General features: G+C 38.9%; 2 protein-coding genes across 2 annotated transcripts in view; both read left to right on the top strand.

The window, feature by feature from the left end:
- Window positions 1-4,497: 4,497 nt before the first annotated feature.
- On the top strand, window positions 4,498-12,008 carry LOC134876094 (cysteinyl leukotriene receptor 2-like). Its single transcript, XM_063900945.1, has 5 exons — window positions 4,498-4,606; window positions 8,007-8,157; window positions 9,068-9,235; window positions 9,672-9,839; window positions 10,153-12,008. Exons 1-5 carry the CDS (start codon window positions 4,579-4,581, stop codon window positions 10,691-10,693), a joined length of 1,056 nt encoding a protein of 351 aa, XP_063757015.1. The 5' UTR covers window positions 4,498-4,578; the 3' UTR covers window positions 10,694-12,008.
- A 938-nt stretch (window positions 12,009-12,946) lies between these two features.
- The window catches only part of LOC134876089 (kinesin-like protein KIF1C), a 29,349-nt gene continuing 21,399 nt past the window's right edge, over window positions 12,947-20,896 (top strand). Inside the window, 1 exon segment of the mRNA XM_063900938.1 lies at window positions 12,947-13,237. The gene's annotated coding sequence lies outside the window, so the exon portion shown is untranslated.

Genomic DNA, 20,896 nt, shown 5'->3' with positions numbered 1-20,896 from the left:
CTCAGAGGCAACCTCCCCTTACTGAGACTGTCCCTGAGGACATCCAGCAGGTCATCACCCATGACAGGCCAGAAAACCTTATAGAAGTCTGCAGGCAGGCCGTCTATGCCAGGAGCCTTCCCACTCTGCATGCTCTGCAGGGCCTCCTGCAGCTCCTGGGCAGAGAGCTCAGCTTCCAGGTCTGCGCTGTCCCCCTCAGGGACCTTAGGAAGGCCTTCAAAGAAGGACAGCACTGCCTCTGGTTCTGCCTGGTAATCTGACCTGTAGAGCTCTTTATAAAACCTGACAGCACACTGCTGAATGTCGGCCGACTCCTGAAGCAGCTGCCCAGTGTCTGACCGCAGGGAGTGCATCAGCCTCCTCTGACCGTTCCTGCGCTCGAGACCGAAGAAAAAGTGAGAGGGAGCATCCATTTTCACGATGTTCTGAAACCGGGATCTGACCAGAGCACCCTGAGCAGAAAACCCCAGCAGGTCGGACAGAGCTGCATTTCTACTTTTGAAAACCTCAACATGTTCTCGCTCTCCTGTGGAGTCTGCCAATCCCTGCAGCTCCACCACTTCCCTCTCCAGAGCCCTCAGAGATCTAGCCATGTCCTTGGTGACATTGAGAGTGTACTGCAGGCAAAGCTGTCTGATTTGGACTTTCCCCACATCCCACCACTGCTGAAGACTACTGTACTCACTCTTACAATTACGGTAGTTTTGCCAAAAAAATTTGAAGACTGTTTTAAAATGATTATCAGCCAACAGAGAAACATTGAAGTGCCAATACGCACTATTGCACTTCACATAATTAATAAGAACTGAAACCTGAACAAGGGAATGGTCAGAGAACCCAACAGGACTGATGGAGCAGCTCCTGCTTGTGTTCATGTGGTGGTTAAAGCAGTACACTCGGTCCAGTCTGGCTAGAGACAACAGATTGTCCCTACAGTGCACCCAGGTGTACTGCCGCTGGCCCGGGTAAAGATGCCTCCAAATGTCACACAGCTCGAAAGACTCTGTGATCCTCATTAAAGCACTCCTAGAGGCAGCATGCGGTTCCCAGTGGTTCCTGTCCAGCACAGGGTTTTCTGTGCAGTTAAAGTCCCCCCCCAGGAACAGATACTCCTCACTACTGCAGGTGCTAAGGGCATGCTTCAACTGCTCAAAAAATAAAAGCCTTTCAGAGCCCACACTGGGAGCATAAATATTAATGAAACATATTTTAACCTTCTCGAAAACAGCATTTAGTTTCAACAAGTGACCTGGAATGACGTCCTCAACAGTGCAGGAAAAGGGTGTGAAACCTCTGGCAAAGAGAATAGCAACCCCTCCACTATTGCTGCATTTATGGCTGAAGAAGCCCTCCCCACTCCATGCCCTCCTCCAGTCACTCTCATTGTCAGCAGTGCTGTGAGTCTCCTGGAGAAACGTCACATTTAGATTCTTACTCTCTATTAAAGAAACCAAAGATGCTCTCTTGGCATCCCCTCGAGCACCGTTAATATTCAGAGAGCCCAGCTTTATGTCACCCATAATGAGAGTATAGCTGCCTCCTAACCAAGTCAAAACGATAACTGAAGAAAAGGAAAGGAGAGAAAAGACAAACAACATGTACTTAATCATGACTTCCAGCAGTTTCTTCTCATATCTTCAACAGTAATGTCCTCAGCCTGTAGATCTCCTGTTCGCTAAAAGTAAGCTGCCCAAGGCCTGCTGTGCGCCGCATGAGAGCCCTAGCAGAGTCACGAAACATCAGCTGATCAACAAAAAAATCCTGCACCCTTACCGCCTTCCTCCCTTTAGTGTCCTTCAGGAAGCCTCTGATCCTCTGGAAGGAATACTCCTCACCCCTGTCTACCTGCATACTTTCACTGAAAGCCTCCCTGTCACTGTCCTCCGAGTCCTCTGAGAGTCCCTCTGGCTGAGAGGAACACAGCGACTCTGTCTTCAACACCTTTTTTGTTTGGGCCCCGTTGTTGTTGCACACCTCTGCACTTTTTCTTTTAACCGGTAATTTGAGCAACTCCTCATCCATGATGACTTCCTCCAAAACAGATTCAGCCACCCTGGCTGCGGTGTGCCCACTGTCCCCGAGTGAGTTACTGAGTGAAGCGACAGCCGGCCCCGCCCCCCTCCCCAGCGTTCCCAGCCGCCACCACAGCGACGGGAGCACCGACAGGCGGCACCGCTACCGCCACAACAACAGGCGGCACCGCTAACGCTCCAACAACAGGCGGCACCGCTACCGCTCCAATGACAGGCGGCACCGCTACCGCTCCAACAACAGGCGGCACCGCTACCGCTCCAATGACAGGCGGCACCGCCACCGCCCCAACGACAGGCGCACCCGCCACCGACCCAACCGCAGGCGGACCCGCCGCCGGAGCAGCGGCAGCCGGACCCGCCGCCGGAGCAGCGGCAGCCGGACCGCCACCCGCTCCCCCAGGGCACGCGCGGATCAGATGTCCCTGAGCTCCACATCCAAAACATCTCAGCGTATCAGACGTGACATGAACAGTGTAGGCAAAATCGTCAATACGAAAACTAAGAACCAAGTTGAGTTCCCCCTCATCCTCCTTTAGGATCATAAGCACCTGTCTCCTGAAAGAAACCACGTGCTTAAGGTGCGGTGACTTGCAGCCGAGGGGGATCATTTTTATTGGAGACACAAGCTGCCCGTGCCGAGCCAACTCTCTCTCCAACAACTCGTTCCGCAGAAACGGGGGTACATTCGATATTACCACTTTTTTTCGCGGGAGTGGCAAGGGGTAGCACGGGTAGCAGCGTCCCTTTAACCACTATCCCGCTCTCCACCAGCTGATTAGCTTTCTCAGTGCTGTCTAAGAAAATAACCACAGCACTGTTCATCCGTGAGGCAGATTTCACCCTGCCATATCCCACCACAGCACCCACAGCCAAACTACACTCCTCTACCGAAACACCGCCAGGTGGAGAGAGCTTGACGGCGTGCTGGCGAGTCAGCTTCTCCAACCCGGAGCTGCTGCCACGAGACGCCATGCCGAGCCGAGAGGCTGCGGTAGCAGCCGCCTGGCAAACAAATCACCAGTGCCACCAAACAAACCCACCAAAATTCGGTGACGTGATGCACAAAGTTATACACAATCACCCAGTGAAAGAAACAAATGTTTAAAAGGGTTTGAAAAGTTACGAAACCGATAATCACCACTCTCCGCTATACTCACGATCCACTCAGAGAGAGAGAGAGAGAGAGAGAGAGAGAGAGAGAGGGCGAGAGAGATAAAGAGAGAGGGAGAGCAAGAGAGAGAGAGAGAGGGAGAGATTGGGAGGGGAAGAGAGAGGGAGAGAGAGATAAAGAGAGAGGGAGAGCGAGAGAGACCGAGAGAGAGAGCGACAGGGAGAAAGACAGAGGGAGAGAGATTGGGAGAGAAAGAGAGAGGGAGAGGGAGAGATTGGGAGAGAAAGAGAGAGAGAGGGAGAGAGAGGGAGAAAGAGAGAGAGACCAAGAGGGAGAGGGAGAGAGACAGAGAGAGAGAGAGAGGGAGAAAGAGAGAGAGAGAGACCGAGAGGGAGAGAGAAAGAGAGAGAGAGAGGGAGAGAGAGAGAGAGAGAGAGAGAGAGAGAGGGAGACAGAGGGAGCGTGCAGACCCACAGGGTAGAATAAATGGTGTGCAGTAAGGGGTTCAAACAAACTGCTAGAGTTAACAGTGTTGTAGGTATTTTGCACCCCGAGGTATACCTGTGTGACTACTCGTAATTACTTGTGTTTCTGAATCTATCTTTATGTTTATCTAAGCTGCTAAATTAATGAAACTCAGTGGAGTCGTGTTGTAGTAATAGGGTCTGGCCTCCAGAGGGCGCCAGCGTCCCAGCAGGAAGCTGAGATCTGCAGCTCTCTTCTTCCAGGTGAGTCAACCTCTCTAAATCCTGCTGTAAGTTCCTCAGCCTCAGGGAGAGATGTCCTGATGTTTCCAGGATTCAGGGGGTTTTATTTGGGGTAAAATACACATATTTACAAGTAAGCAACCATGCTGCTCCAACAGGAACACAGGACTTTAAGAGAGTCTGTTATTTACTTACAGAGGAAGTGAAGCATGGACTACTGACAGTAATAATAAATATCCACCGTGAGTCATTATCGCTGTATGACAGAGTCTGCAGCAAATGCGACATTATTTAAGCTACATCTTCAGGTGAAGAGAAACCGTAGTGCTGTGTGTGTGTGTGTGTGTGTGTGTGTGTGTGTGTGTGTGTGTGTGTGTGTGTGTGTGTGTGTGTGTGTGTGTGTGTGTGTGTGTGTGTGTGACAAAGATATCCTTGGAGCAGAAATCTGAAGCATGTTTGGTCATGTTCTGACTGTTATAAATTCAAGACGTATTTAAATTCCAGAGAAGGATTAGACCTGTGTGTGTGTGTGTCTGTGTGTGTGTGTGTGTGTGTGTGTGTGTGTGTGTGTGTGTGTGTGTGTGTGTGTGTGTGTGTGTGTGTGTGTGTGTGTGTGTGCCCGCCCACTTGTGTGTGTGAAATACATTACACACACACACTCCGGCTCAGCGATCACTGAGGGCTCCTCACCGCAGCAGAGAGGGGTGATGACGGACGGAGAGTCGAAATGAAAGGAGAAGAGGGCAGGATGAACGGTGAGTGAAGACCTTTCAAAGTAAAGCGCTGTGAGATTTGCATTCTTCAGATTCAGAGCCTTAAAAGGTGTTTGGTTTGATGAACACTCAGAGGATCATCTCTCTGGTGTTCGGCAGAAGCCTCTGAGACCTTCAGGAAAATATAAACAGGTTGTTATATTTCGTTAACACGATCGGAACGTTTATCTGCTAAATGTACCTAAAGTTTAAAGTTAATTAACGATAATGTTTCTGATGGATTTGAAATGTATTGGGTTTACAGCTCGTTCATCTGATGAGTTCTATTGAAGATATTTTACACAAACTCCTTTTTGAAATTAAAATGTTGACGTAAACAAAGGTGTTAGAATGAATAGTGGCAGAATATATTTAAAGAGTCCAAAGCATTTTGAGGCTAGTTAGCTTTAGCTGCTAGCTGAATCCTGCGTAGCCAAGTCACGGAGCTAACCGCTAACGGAGGTAGCGTAGCGTTAAAATACTCAAATAAAAGTCTTCTCAACAAATGTGCTTAAATTGTCAAAAGTTAAAGTATGGGATATGCTTACAGATGTCCCGCCCCTCAGCCTATCACGCACGATGTGTTGGAGCGCTAGCCAATGGGAGCGGGAGTGTCCCGTAGTGATGTCATTATGACACAATGAAGGCGTTTCAGGTTTTGAGTACTTTTCTCTGATTAAACTTCTCATAATAGAGGATCTGTTCAGTTAAAGAGGCGGTTTGGTCTTACTGCAGTTACTGAACTCCTGGGAGAAGAACGAGGGGTTTGTCTCCTGCAGCCGCCTGGGAACAGTGTTTACCTCAAACCTCAGATCAAAATCTCCCACATTCACACATAACTATGCAGACCATTTACACCCACATACACCTGACACACTACAGGAGAGGGACGCCAGAGACCCTATTAGAGCCTCTTCAAAGGGATCCACCACAAACCTCTGATGGAGACGGGAGACGCTGGGCAGATCAGCTCCATTCATCAGAGACAGAGAGCAGCGCAGATCAAACAGCTTTCAATATGATCTTAAGACAGACGTGAGGAGAGGTTGGAGTTTTGTCCCAGGGTAAACAGTCAGATAAACACAGAGGTCGGAGGTCACGGTGTGTGCATGTGGGACATTTTTACGAGAGGATTAACGTAAACACTTTTCACTGCCGGCGCTGCGAGGAACTCCGAGGAACAGCTGAAAACACACACTTTAAAACACGTCTGCTCCTCGTCAGCGGAAGAAATCCCCTCTTAGGAGACGTTTAATTAGAGGAGGAAACAAAGAACCGCAGAAACACTCAGAGGCACCGGCTCACCGCAAAGAGACTCAGAACCACAACCAAACTTTATATATGGAGATATAGACACCACAAATAACTACAAGAGATTAAGACCACAAAAAGGGACAACAATAAACCAAATCTAAACAAATACAAAAAAAATTAAAACTTCACAAATAAAGTTTAAAGAAGTCGAAAAAACTCAAATACTCTAAATATTTTCAAGAAAAACTCCCCTGTTAAATCCACCCCTACTCGTGGTATGCAGGGACTGTTCACACTCAGAGGGACACATGAGGAAACTGCAGACTCAAAAACCCCTGTAACAACAAACCCCCGCCTGCATCACAACGGGAGGTTTAGTGAAGCTAAAGACACTGTCAACGATACGAGCGGACCGGTGATCTCAGGATTACTTTCTTTGGTGTACCTGTAAAGAGGATTTGATTATTGCTTATTTCTGTTGATGTGAACACAGACGATGAATGAAGGGGGAACTGAGCTCTGCAGGGGGAGGACTAGCTGCTTCTTTTGAACATGAACTTTATTCTTTGTTAACATCTTCAATAAATTGACTGAAACAGTAACGCTTCTCCAAAGAATGTTGAAAAACCTCAACAAACGCACTAAACCTCTCAAAATGACCCAAACTACCGAACTCATTTTACATCTTTCAGAACGATAATCACACCAAATATAAATCCATAAAAAACAAACGGTCAAACCCTTCTTTCAGATATGTGGTCAGGTGTGTTTCTGTCATCAGGTGATTAACAAGGACTGCTTTGTTCCACACTCTCACACACACACACACACACACACACACACACACACACACACACACACACACACACACACACACACACACACACACACACATATTCCTGGTGTTTGATTCCTGTTCGACCAGGAATTAGCCTCATTAGCTGCATTAGCTCATTAGCTGCATTAGCCTCATTAGCTGCATTAGCTTCATTAGCTGCATTAGCCTCATTAGCCTCATTAGCTGCATTAGCCTCATTAACTGCATTAGCCTCATTAGCCTCATTAGCTGCATTAGCCTCATTAGCTGCATTAGCCTCATTAGCCTCATTAGCTGCATTAGCCTCATTAGCTGCATTAGGCTCATTAGCTGCATTAGCCTCATTAGCTTCATTAGCTGCATTAGCCTCATTACCCTCATTATCTGCATTAGCTTCATTAGCTGCATTAGCCTCATTACCCTCATTAGCCTCATTAGCCTCATTACCCTCATTAGCTGCATTAGCCTCATTAGCCTCATTAGCTGCATTAGCCTCATTAGCCTCATTAGCCTCATTAGCTGCATTAGGCTCATTAGCCTCATTAGCTGCATTAGCCTCATTAGCTGCATTAGGCTCATTAGCCTCATTAGCTGCATTAGCCTCATTAGCCTCATTAGCTGCATTAGCCTCATTAGCTGCATTAGGCTCATTAGCCTCATTAGCCTCATTAGCTGCATTAGCCTCATTAGCTGCATTAGGCTCATTAGCTGCATTAGCCTCATTAGCTGCATTAGCCTCATTAGCTGCATTAGCTCATTAGCTGCATTAGCTCATTAGCTGCATTAGGCTCATTAGCCTCATTAGCTGCATTAGCCTCATTAGCTGCATTAGCCTCATTAGCACTCTTTAAAGAGGGCTGAATGTCAGTGATGAACATTTTAAGAATACTTTTTATTCCCTTGGTTTTTTTTATAATAATGATTTATTTTCCCCAAATATTTTCTGTTTTCTATTTAATCTGCTTTCTTTCTTTAAACTTTTTTTGTTAATTAATTAATGAATGTGTTTTGATTGACTTGTTCTTCCTTTAAGAATATTTTCATTTTATTTCATCACAGCTTTTTTCTTGACATATTTCATTTTGTTTAATATTTTCTTTAAATATTCAGTTTCCCTAAAATATTGTTTTCTTTAATTCTAGAAATATCACTTTGGTTTTTTAAATGTTCATCTCTAATTTATATTTTTGTCTTGAACCATTTAGGCTTTTATTTTTGAAATATTTGCACTTATTTAAAAACCTTTGTGTGTGTGTGTGTGTGTGTGTGTGTGTGTGTGTGTGTGTGTGTGTGTGTGTGTGTGTGTGTGTGTGTGTGTGTGTGTGTTTGCAGCGTGCCTGAATAACAGCTCCTCAGTGGGTGGGTGTTACGAGGACTCCTTTAAGCGTACAGCGTACAGCGCCACCTACCTGATGCTGTTCCCCTTCGCCCTGATTTGTAACGGGGGGGCTCTGGCTGCCTTCATCCTGCAGAGGAGCCGCAGGTATGACTCAGCGCGCTGCACACCGCTCCTCTTCCGGGTCGAGTGCTTAGAGTCGGTTTCACATGAATAACCAGTTTGTGTTTATGCAAACCATCTGTGAGCCTGGGTCAGAGTGTTTGCAGCTCTCTTGTTTGTACATATTTACATTTACTGCATTTTCTCAATCTTTTTCTATTTTCATTGTTTATTTTATTAACTTTTTTTTCCTTTTTTTCTTTTAATTGTTGTTGATTTTTTGTTTCCCTGAACATCCAACAAGTTTGCAGGATTATAATGTGTGTGGCTCAGCCTGTCTCACACACAGACACACAGACACACACACACACTACTCTGTAAATATATCACTGAGGAGAGACGGTCGTTATAAACAAACGTGCTGCAGAGTCTGAGGGAGTCAGATATCATCAGAGACGGTTTGAATTTAATTTGCATTAATCTGCAGCCTCAACGACACAGAGCTATTATATATCACTCTCTGAAACATTCAGAGAGCAGATCTAACACCTGTCCAAAATGACAAGGCTTTATACCCTCTATTCACAACATCAATGTGAAGAACTACAAACAGAGCTCCGTTTGAATTTCATGTTAAAAATATACTTTAATAAAGATTATAATCTACAAAACCTTTAGGTTTGACCTCCTGTCGACTTCTCCAAAGATAATGATCAAGATACAAATAATAACGTTAATAATAGTGTTGTTTATTATTATTGTTGTTGTTATTGTTGTTGTTTCTGTTATTGTTATTATTGTTGTTGTTATTATAGTGTTAAAAATAGTAATATTAATTAAGTATTGACAATATTGTTCAAAATAAATAATAGTATTGTTAGTCATTATAATAATAATGTTTTTGTTCTTGTTTTCAAATAAATAAGCCATAATAATAACAACCTGTTTCCTGCAGAAGCTCCGCCTCCTGCGTCGTCATGACGAACCTCGCCCTATCAGACTTCAGCTTCTCGCTCACTCTGCCGCTGCGGCTCCATTACTACTTCAGTGAGCACGTGTGGAAGTTCTCTGATTGGCTGTGCAGACTGTGCGTGTACTGCTTCTACGTCAACCTGTACACCAGGTAACAGACCAGCACCTGCAGCACGGTTTGTCCGCTCAGAGCAGAAATGACAGAGGAGACACATCTTTACAGAGACCGGAATAAAGCGAACCTTGTGGGGAAACGTTAAAAAGAACACCCAAAAGTAAAGACCTACTCTTTCTTTTTAATTGGTCATTCACATATAGAGAAAACACAAGGCTAACAACAACAAACAAATAACAGATATTACAGAACATTGAGTAAAAAACCTCGTAAATAAAAAGCAATTCTTCACACTTTTCAGAAACTATGTCGTTACGAAATATTTGGAGGTAAAAAGGTTTCATATTTTCCCAAAACGATGGTGTTATTATATTTAAGAAATATTCAATATCCTCAGCAAAAATATAAATATGTGATATTTCTAGGAGAGACTTTGTAATATTTAAACAACATAAAATAATCCCCCCCCCAGCATCCTCTTCCTGACTCTACTGAGCGTGCTCCGGTGGCTCGCGGTGACACGCCCCCTGCGCCATCGCACTCTGGCCACACCCGCCAAAGCCATATTGGTGTGTCTGGGAGTCTGGCTGCTAGTGGGCGGGGCCTCCGCACCCTTCCTGGTCAACGGGAGGGTCTGCAGGTGAGACAGGAATTATGATATTTATAATAAACTTAAAATATTTCATAAAATGTGTTTTTTGATATTGATGTATTTCATTTCGGTCCAATATTTTGTGGTTGTTGAATATTTAATATAATGAATAATAAAGGATGTGTCTGATAATCACATTGTAATATACTATCCGCACCAAAACGTTTTCACAGAATATTCACACTTATGTCAATCAATGTACTTCTCATGTTTAGCCTGCAGGGGCGCCAGAGTACTTCCTTTTAAACATACAAAATATCCCTTTTGATTTAAAGAATGTTTGGTCCCACCCCTATCTCAGGGCGGGGGTCTTGCGCTGCTTCGATCCTCCCACTGGGCCGTCCTCGATTATGCTCCTGATCATGAACTGGGTGGCGGTGTTGATCGGCTTCCTGCTGCCCTTCCTCACCATCATCCTGAGCTACAGCCGGGTCGTCCGCCGCCTCACGACGCGCTCCAGCCTCCACGGCACCGACGGTCCGTCCGCCCGACTTCGCCGATGCAACCGCCGGCGGTCCATACACCTGGTCGCTATGGTGATGGCGACCTTCGTGGTATGCTTCCTGCCGTATCACGTGATGCGTTCGGTGCATCTTCACGCCACGTTTGCCAAATGGGGTTGCGACGTCACAGCGCCGCTGCAGAAGGTGGTGGCCGTGACGCTGTGCATGGCGGCGTCCAACAGCGCCATCAACCCGCTGCTGTATTACTACTCCACCCGCAGGTTCAGGGACAACCTGAGGGACGCCCACGCCTCGCTGTCCAGCCGCCGGGGGTCCATCGTGCCCGCCATACCTCTGAACCGCCGGAGAAACATCCCACAATGTCCCCCTAAACCATGATGGTGCTGTAGGTGGTAGGAGGCACCTGATTGGACGAAAGCATGGTGGAATATGTGGAAACTTTATTTTATCTTATTACAAAGACCCAATCCAATGTCCCCCTGCACCCTGATGAACCATGCCCAACCATGACACTTAATGGCTGTGCTACGAGGCACCTGGTTGGACGAAGGCTTTTCCCTGTGGGCATTCTACTTCCTGTTGAGGTGCTGGGTCAACATGGTGGCGCTTCGTTGAGGAGGCTCATTCTGAAACTTTTGGTTCATAAAATAAGAGAGAAAAGGTTTTTAATCATTGGGGGAAAAAAGTCATCAACAATTACAAATAATTGTAATATTTATAAAAATTGTTAAAATTTGAGAAAAAAAGTTGTGATATTTTTATTAAAATAAGTTTATTTTGGAGGAAAATCATAAATTATTTTGAGACACATTTTCTTTGTGTCATAGTTCACTCAGGAGAGACTTATTTTTATTATTGCTTGCGCTGAGCTTCATTTGAATCCTCACCAAAATGAGAGAGATTTGCATAAAATCAACTTTAACTTGATGTACATTTAGCTTATTAGTTGTATTTATTTATTTAAAGGTGCCGAACTTAAAGCAGTAAGATTATAATGGTTATTGTGTGTGTCTGTTACAAACCACACAAACATTGGACACTTAATGGATGTGCTACGAGGCACCTGATTGGAAGAAAGCTTTTCAACCAAAACCAACTTTTGGAAATTATTTGAGAAAAATAGGGATTAAATACAGAAAGAAAATTTGGAATAATTCAATAGATAAATATTTTTGGGGAGGAAAATGGTATTATTTTTGTGCGTGGGTGTATTTGTGTGTGTGTGTGTGTGTGTGTGTGTGTGTGTGTGTGTGTGTGTGTGTGTGTGTGTGTGTGTGTGTGTGTGTTTTATTTCAAATGTTTCCTGAGGAATATTTGTTTATGTTTCTGTTTCCATGGCACTAAATGTTTTTGATTCACATAGACAGGAAGCACTGCTCTAGCGCTGAATCTGTTTTCTTGAGTATTTTCACAGAAATGGTTAAGGTCTTTTTTTGGGATCCCACGAGATGTTTCTCTGGAAGAACAATTCTAATCACAGTTTTCCATTTTCCCCAGAGGAAATGAACACACAGCACACAGGAAATCAACAGCCAAATATAAAAGATATGAGTTACACAAACAAATCCAGAAAAACATTTGGATGAATAAATTATAAATATATCAATAAATGTATCAAAATATAAACACAGAATAAATATTTGTAATAATACTATTTTTCATTTGTATTCCCAATAAAAAATATTTAAATAAATGATTATTGAATAAATGATAATAAAGGAGCTAAGCAAAGGACTGGAAGACATATTACATTTAGAAGACATATTGTTTTCTGCGCTGTTGGACGAGATTATCCGGTTATGAGTAGGTGTAATGCTCATGTCGAGCCGGCAGAGAGCGCCAGAGTACTGCAGCACACACATGAACCGCAGCAGTGCAGCAGCGCCCCTCTGGTGGCTCCCTGTCATTACATCACCGGACCAGGGTTTATTATAGGAATTACTGCTGTCTCTGACTTCCAGGTGTTTCCTGACCACACCCCTCCTGTTTTATAGAAACACACACACACACACACACACACACACACACACACACACACACACACACACACACACACACACACACACACACACACACACACACAGGTTCTGCTGTAGTATTTCTCGCTCGTTTTACTACATTTATTACAAAGTCACTTCTTACGTAATACATTATCAGGATATAATTATTTTACAGAAAAGATCTAAAGTTAGAATATTTGAAATAAACTGCACCTTTACCGGCTGTTTGACACTTGAATGCATCAATAATTATTATAAATAATTCACAGTTCTGTAGAATCAGCACTTTGGAAATTGCACTTCTTTATCTGACGGCCATTTATTCTGGGTGATTTAAAAAGGAGGATATTTTTGGTAGTTTAAGTGTCACTAAATTAAAACGTTCAATGTTTGTGTGTTCAGATTATTTGAGTTATGGAGATTTATACGAAGCTTTTCTGGAGCAGATTAAAGTTTTCCGCTGTTTTCTAAATCCCGGTCAGAGTGAGCCCTCGTGCTGGAGGAGGGCGGGTCGTGGCTCGGCTCGGGGCGGGGTTTCGGGCCCCTCTCTCCGGGTCAGCCTCTCAGACTCCCCCCCCACCCCACCCCACACCCCCCTTCCTCCGTCACGGGGACGCGCATTCGCACACCGCCGCGCGGCCAGGCCCCGGCCAGCCTCTCTCTCTCCCCCCTGTCTCTCTCTCTTTCCTCTCTTTCTGTTAAGTTTTTTAACTCTCCGGTAACTCTCCGGTTAACCGTCACTTTAACCCCCCCCCCCGCCCACCCACTTACGGAAGAACCGGACCAGGGACCGGCACTGGGTCAGAATCACAGCCGGACATAGAGTCTGGTTTTCGGCCGTGATACTCCGCCCCGCCGCGGCCTCTCTCTTCTGCTCCGGAGTGACGTCATCCCAGGGAAACTTACAACGCGGACAAACTTAGTGAGTAAACTTAATTTATCGAGTGTGTGTGTGTGTGTGTGTGTGTGTGTGTGTGTGTGTGTGTGTGTGTGTGTGTGTGTGTGTGTGTGTGTGTGTGTGTGTGTGTGTGAGAGAGAGAAAAAGTGTGTGTGTATGTGTGAGTGTATGGGGCTCAGCAGCGCCCCCACCCCAAACTTTCTGACTCTCTGACCAAGTGTGTGTGTGTGTGTGTGTGTGTGTGTGTGTGTGTGTGTGTGTGTGTGTGTGTGTGTGTGTGTGTGTGTGTATGTGAGAGAGAGAAAAAGTGTGTGTGTATGTGTGAGTGTATGGGGCTCAGCAGCGCCCCCACCCCAAACTTTCTGACTCTCTGACCAAGTGTGTGTGTGTGTGTGTGTGTGTGTGTGTGTGTGTGTGTGTGTGTGTGTGTGTGTGTGTGTGTGTGTGTGTGTGTGTGTGTCTGCCGGTACCGACAGGCCCGGGCCGGTACCGGCTGTTGTTGTGTGATGAGCTCTCGGCGGTGACTCCCCGGTAACCCCAGCAGGTTCATGATGTCCCTCACAATAATGCATCTCATTAATAACTAATGGAATAAAGAGTAGTGATGAGTGTGTTGTAAACATAGTATCTGTGAATCATATTTCTGGAACCTTCAGCCCAATGAAACAGTATTTGACTGCTTTTATTGACCTTTAATACCATTAAATGATGCACTGCTTTAAAATATACCAAATACCGTTTCAAACATGGAGATATCGCGAGGAACGTTTTGCAGTTTAACCCCCCCCCCCCCCCCCATAATGATAAAATACTCAGGTTTTTGTTTACAGATTAATGAGAATAATTGAGCAACTTTTCTGAGCAACGTAAACATACTAACCTCTGCACACTGTCTGAGCTAAAGTTAGCCTGCTGTGTGTGTGTGTGTGTGTGTGTGTGTGTGTGTGTGTGTGTGTGTGTGTGTGTGTGTGTGTGTGTGTGTGTGTGTGTGTGTGTGTGTGTGTGTGTGTGTGTGTGTATTTTAGTCAGTAAACTGATACCATGAGTTGGAGGATCATCTACTTCAGATTAGCGCATTATGCATTGACCAATCAGAGCGCACTATCTTTCATCACCGCAGTGATGTCACCGAGGAGGCGGGGCTAGAGGCAGGAAGGACTTTATTATTTTTTACCTTTGATTTGATTTGTGTATTTGTTCTGCTATGATTAATATTTGATTTTATGATTTACTATTTGTTTAAATTAATATATTTCTAAAGTACTGTTTTTTATTTCACTTTTTATTTGATGCATTTATTTATTTTTATTGTAATTTATTTGTTATGAATCAGATAAAAAATATATTCTCTAATAAATCTATTAATATATTTAAATGTTTTAAAACTATTTCATTTGTAATAACTATAAAGGTGTTTCATATATATTATATTATAATATATACAGTCTGAATGTATTATAATTATTTATATTTTAATATATCTATCTCTTTTTCCCATGTGGTCGCACTTCTTTACCGGGTACTGAATATTTATATGGAATATGGTCAGATAACTTTATTCAATCCAGACTGACAGTAAAGATCCTCTTCACACACACCTCAGTCGTCACACACACCTCAGTCGTCACACACACCTCAGTCTTCACACACACACCTCAGTGTTCATACACACCTCAGTGTTCACACACACCTCAGTCTTCACACACACCTCAGTGTTCATACACACCTCAGTGTTCACACACACCTCGATCTTCACACACACCTCAGTCTTCATACACACCTCAGTCTTCACACACACCTCAGTCTTCACACACACCTCAGTGTTCATACACACCTCAGTGTTCACACACACCTCAGTCTTCATACACACCTCAGTCTTCATACACACCTCAGTGTTCATACACACCTCAGTCTTCATACACACCTCAGTCTTCATACACACCTCAGTGTTCACACACACCTCAGTGTTCACACACACCTCGATCTTCACACACACCTCAGTCTTCATACACACCTCAGTCTTCATACACATCTCAGTGTTCATACACACCTCAGTCTTCACACACACCTCAGTCTTCATACACACCTCAGTGTTCACACACACCTCAGTCTTCACACACACCTCAGTCTTCATACACACCTCAGTGTTCATACACACCTCAGTCTTCACACACACCTCAGTCTTCATACACACCTCAGTGTTCATACACACCTCAGTCTTCACACACACCTCAGTCTTCATACACACCTCAGTCTTCATACACACCTCAGTGTTCATACACACCTCAGTCTTCACACACACCTCAGTCTTCACACACACCTCAGTCTTCATACACACCTCAGTGTTCACACACACCTCAGTATAGTCTTCACACACACCTCAGTGTTCACACACACCTCAGTGTTCATACACACCTCAGTCTTCATACACACCTCAGTCTTCACACACACCTCAGTCTTCACACACACCTCAGTCTTCACACACACCTCAATCTTCATACACACCTCAGTCTTCATACACACCTCAGTCTTCATACACACCTCAATTTCCACACACACCTCAGTCTTCACACACACCTCAGTCTTCACTCACACCTCAGTGTTAACACACACCTCAGTGTTCACACACACCTCGGTCTTCACACACACCTCAGTCTTCACACACACCTTCCCTCGGTCCTATCGGCTCACTCTGATATCTTGTAATACTTAGTGTTGTGATGCCAACATTTCCCACGGCGTGTGAAGGCAGCGCGGGTCATTGTGAAGGAGAGACGGTGTGACATGTTTCCTACAAGCCAGGGCGTCGGGTCGGGCTGATGGCTATCTTTAGCTGTGTGTGTGTGTGTGTGTGTGTGTGTGTGTGTGTGTGTGTGTGTGTGTGTGTGTGTGTGTGTGTGTGTGTGTGTGTGTGTGTGTGTGTGTGTGTGTGTGTGTGTGTGTGTGTGTGTGTGTGTGTGTGTGTGTGTGTGTGTGTGTGTGTGTGTGTGTGTGTGTGTGTGTGTGTGTGTGTGGTATGAAGACCATTCATTATCACATTCCTCCGGAGAGGCCGGCGCATGGAGCTCAGTGTCTGTGATCCCATCAGAGAGAGGATCAATGATCTGAGAGGCGAGTCGTTCATCACAGAATTTAATTTACGGTTTAGTTCAGGATCAGAAGTCGCTCACAGATGTGTGTACATGCATGAATCCGCTGCAGAGGAGGAGCTTCTTTTCAGCAATTCAGCACACTTTATCGTGTGAACTGCCTCTGAATTCCCACAGTAAGATTCTTCTTTGAGCTGCAGGAGAAAACTCCTTGTTTAACGTTCAGTTCAGTATAAGAATATTCCACTCAGAACTTTGTAAGTGCATGAATCTGCTGCAAAAAGAATATAGTTGAAGCTTATTCGGCACACTTTTATTGTGTGTTTTGGTAGCTTTTGCAGCCACAGCTGTTCTCCAACACCACATTTCCTCTCAGAGTGATAGAGTGTGTAAACGCATGAGTACGCTGCTGAAACGAGCTTATTTAAGTTAAGTCAGCATGCCCTTCACCTGCACACAGAGGCATGAAAAGTCCATGCATCAGATCAGAAATCCCACAATAAGGGGAGTCTGAAACTTGCAGGACCTGCCTGAAAAAGACATAACTTAAAGGGGAATTAAGTATAAAAACAATCCACTTATAGAGTGTGTGAACGCCGGAGTCCGCTGCAAAAAGGAGCTCATTTGATATAATTCAGATGATCTATTTCTATTGAATACTAAAAGGCTTTTATTGTGAAGGTCTGGGTTGTCTGGTCTTCTTACTCATTTATTGGTTGGGACCTTTATTTTAAAGTCAGCTCTGGTCACTTTTATTTTTAGTTGACTCTTAATTGGCTTTATTTTAAGGTCAGCTCGTTGTCTCTTACATTTTGAAAGTTTGTTCTTAATCGCCTTCATTTTGAAGTTTCACACTTTATATACACCTCATGCTAAGGTTATAATCTACCTTTGCTAATATTCAAATTTAAAGAAATGCTAACCCTGATACCTCTTAATAGCCCGTCCGGTCTGCTGGCGCTGAAGTCTGGAAATCCGTTCCTGTCCACAGCAGCAGACATGCTAACGAGCTAACTGTTAGCATTAGCTACAGCAGTCAGTCTCTGTCTCTTTGAACAGCTGTTAGCTTTAAAACTAGCCCAGCCGGCTCTACCAGAGGGGGGGGGGGTGTGTGTGTGTGTGTGTGTGTGTGTGTGTGTGTGTGTGTGTGTGTGTGTGTGTGTGTGTGTGTGTGTGTGTGTGTGTGTGTGTGTGTGTGTGTGTCTAGGTTAACAAACAGCCTGCATACCACAGACCCCGGGCAGAAACGTTGACATCAGAACACAGGCATCCTCACACACACACACACACACACACACACACACACACACACACACACACACACACACACACAATGGGAGAACAATCCGGTATCTCTGTCCACCATCTTGTCTGTTTGCCGAGTTCCTGATGACTTTAGGCCGTGTTGACAAAGCACACACACACACAGTTTAAAGTGTGTGTGTGTGTGTGTGTGTGTGTGTGTGTGTGTGTGTGTGTGTGTGTAATAATATAAAGAATATAAAGAATAATAAAGAATATAAAGAATAATAAATAATATAAAGAATAATAAATAATAATAAATAATATAAATAATAATAAATAATATAAAGAATATAAAGAATAATAAATAATATAAAGAATAATAAATAATATAAAGAATATAAAGAATAATAAATAATATAAAGAATAATAAATAATAATAAATAATATAAATAATAATAAATAATATAAAGAATATAAAGAATAATAAATAATATAAAGAATAATAAATAATAATAAATAATATAAATAATAATAAAGAATAATAAAGAATAATAAATAATATAAAGAATAATAAAGAATATAAAGAATAATAAATAATATAAATAATAATAAAGAATATAAAGAATATAAAGAATAATAAATAATATAAATAATAATAAATAATATAAAGAATATAAAGAATAATAAAGAATAATAAATAATATAAATAATAATAAAGAATATAAAGAATAATAAATAATAATAAATAATATAAATAATAATAAATAATATAAAGAATAATAAATAATATAAAGAATAATAAATAATATAAAGAATGTAAAGAATAATAAATAATATAAAGAATAATAAATAATATAAAGAATATAAAGAATAATAAATAATATAAAGAATAATAAAGAATATAAAGAATATAAAGAATAATAAATAATATAAAGAATAATAAATAATAATAAATAATATAAAGAATAATAAATAATATAAAGAATAATAAATAATATAAAGAATAATAAAGAATAATAAATAATATAAAGAATAATAAATAAAATAAAGAATAATAAATAATATAAAGAATAATAAATAATATAAAGAATATAAATAATAATAAAGAATATAAAGAATATGAAGAATAATAAAGAATATAAATAATAATAAATAATATAAAGAATAATAAATAATATAAAGAATAATAAATAATATAAAGAATAATAAATAATATAAAGAATAATAAATAATATAAAGAATAATAAAGAATAATAAATAATATAAAGAATAATAAATAATCTAAATAATAATAAAGAATATAAAGAATAATAAATAATATAAAGAATAATAAATAATAATAAATAATATAAATAATAATAAATAATCTAAATAATAATAAAGAATATAAAGAATAATAAAGAATATAAAGAATAATAAAGAATATAAATAATAATAAAGAATATAAAGAATAATAAATAATAATAAATAATATAAATAATAATAAATAATATAAAGAATAATAAAGAATAATAAATAATATAAAGAATAATAAAGAATATAAAGAATAATAAAGAATATAAATAATATAAAGAATATAAAGAATATAAAGAATATAAAGAATAATAAATAATATAAATAATAATAAATAATATAAAGAATATAAAGAATAATAAATAATAATAAATAATATAAATAATAATAAATAATATAAAGAATAATAAATAATATAAAGAATAATAAATAATATAAAGAATATAAAGAATAATAAATAATATAAAGAATATAAAGAATAATAAATAATATAAATAATAATAAAGAATATAAAGAATATAAAGAATAATAAATAATATAAATAATAATAAATAATATAAAGAATAATAAATAATAATAAATAATATAAAGAATATAAAGAATAATAAATAATATAAAGAATATAAATAATATAAAGAATAATAAATAATATAAAGAATAATAAATAATATAAAGAATAATAAATAATATAAAGAATAATAAAGAATAATAAAGAATAATAAATAATATAAAGAATAATAAATAATATAAAGAATATAAAGAATAATAAATAATATAAAGAATATAAAGAATAATAAATAATATAAAGAATAATAAATAATAATAAATAATATAAAGAATAATAAATGTAATATTAATAATATAAAGAATAATAAAGAATATAAAGAATATAAAGAATAATAAAGAATATAAAGAATAATAAATAATATAAAGAATAATAAATAATATAAGAATAATAAATGTAATATTAATAATATAAAGAATAATAAAGAATGTAAAGAATAATAAAGAATATAAATAATAATAAATGTAATATTAATAATATAAATAATAATAAAGAATATAAAGAATAATAAATGTAATATAAAGAATAATAAATTATATAAAGAATAATAAATAATATAAAGAATAATAAATGTAATATTAATAATATAAATAATAATAAAGAATATAAAGAATAATAAATGTAATATTAATAATATAAATAATAATAAAGAATATAAAGAATAATAAATGTAATATTAATAATATAAATAATAATAAAGAATATAAAGAATAATAAATGTAATATTAATAATATAAATAATAATAAAGAATATAAAGAATAATAAATGTAATATAAAGAATAATAAATTATATAAAGAATAATAAATAATATAAATAATAATAAAGAATATAAAGAATAATAAATGTAATATTAATAATATAAATAATAATAAAGAATATAAAGAATATAAAGAATAATAAAGAATATAAATAATAATAAATAATATAAATAATTATAAATGTAATATAAAGAATAATAAAGAATATAAAGAATAATAAAGAATATAAAGAATAATAAATGTAATATAAAGAATATAAAGAATAATAAATAATATAAAGAATAATAAATAATATAAAGAATAATAAATGTAATATTAATAATATAAATAATAATAAAGAATATAAAGAATAATAAAGAATATAAAGAATAATAAATGTAATATAAAGAATATAAAGAATAATAAATAATATAAAGAATAATAAAGAATATAAAGAATAATAAATGTAATATAAAGAATAATAAATAATATAAAGAATAATAAAGAATATAAAGAATAATAAATGTAATATTAATAATATAAATAATAATAAAGAATATAAAGAATAATAAATGTAATATTAATAATATAAATAATAATAAAGAATATAAAGAATAATAAATGTAATATTAATAATATAAATAATAATAAAGAATATAAAGAATATAAAGAATAATAAAGAATATAAATAATAATAAATAATATAAATAATTATAAATGTAATATAAATAATAATAAAGAATATAAAGAAT

Source organism: Eleginops maclovinus, chromosome 14, assembly GCF_036324505.1.
Source record: "Eleginops maclovinus isolate JMC-PN-2008 ecotype Puerto Natales chromosome 14, JC_Emac_rtc_rv5, whole genome shotgun sequence".
Lineage (NCBI taxonomy): Eukaryota > Metazoa > Chordata > Actinopteri > Perciformes > Eleginopidae > Eleginops > Eleginops maclovinus.
The sequence above is the reverse complement of the archived record's forward strand: the minus strand, read 5'-3'. Positions and strand labels throughout refer to the sequence as shown.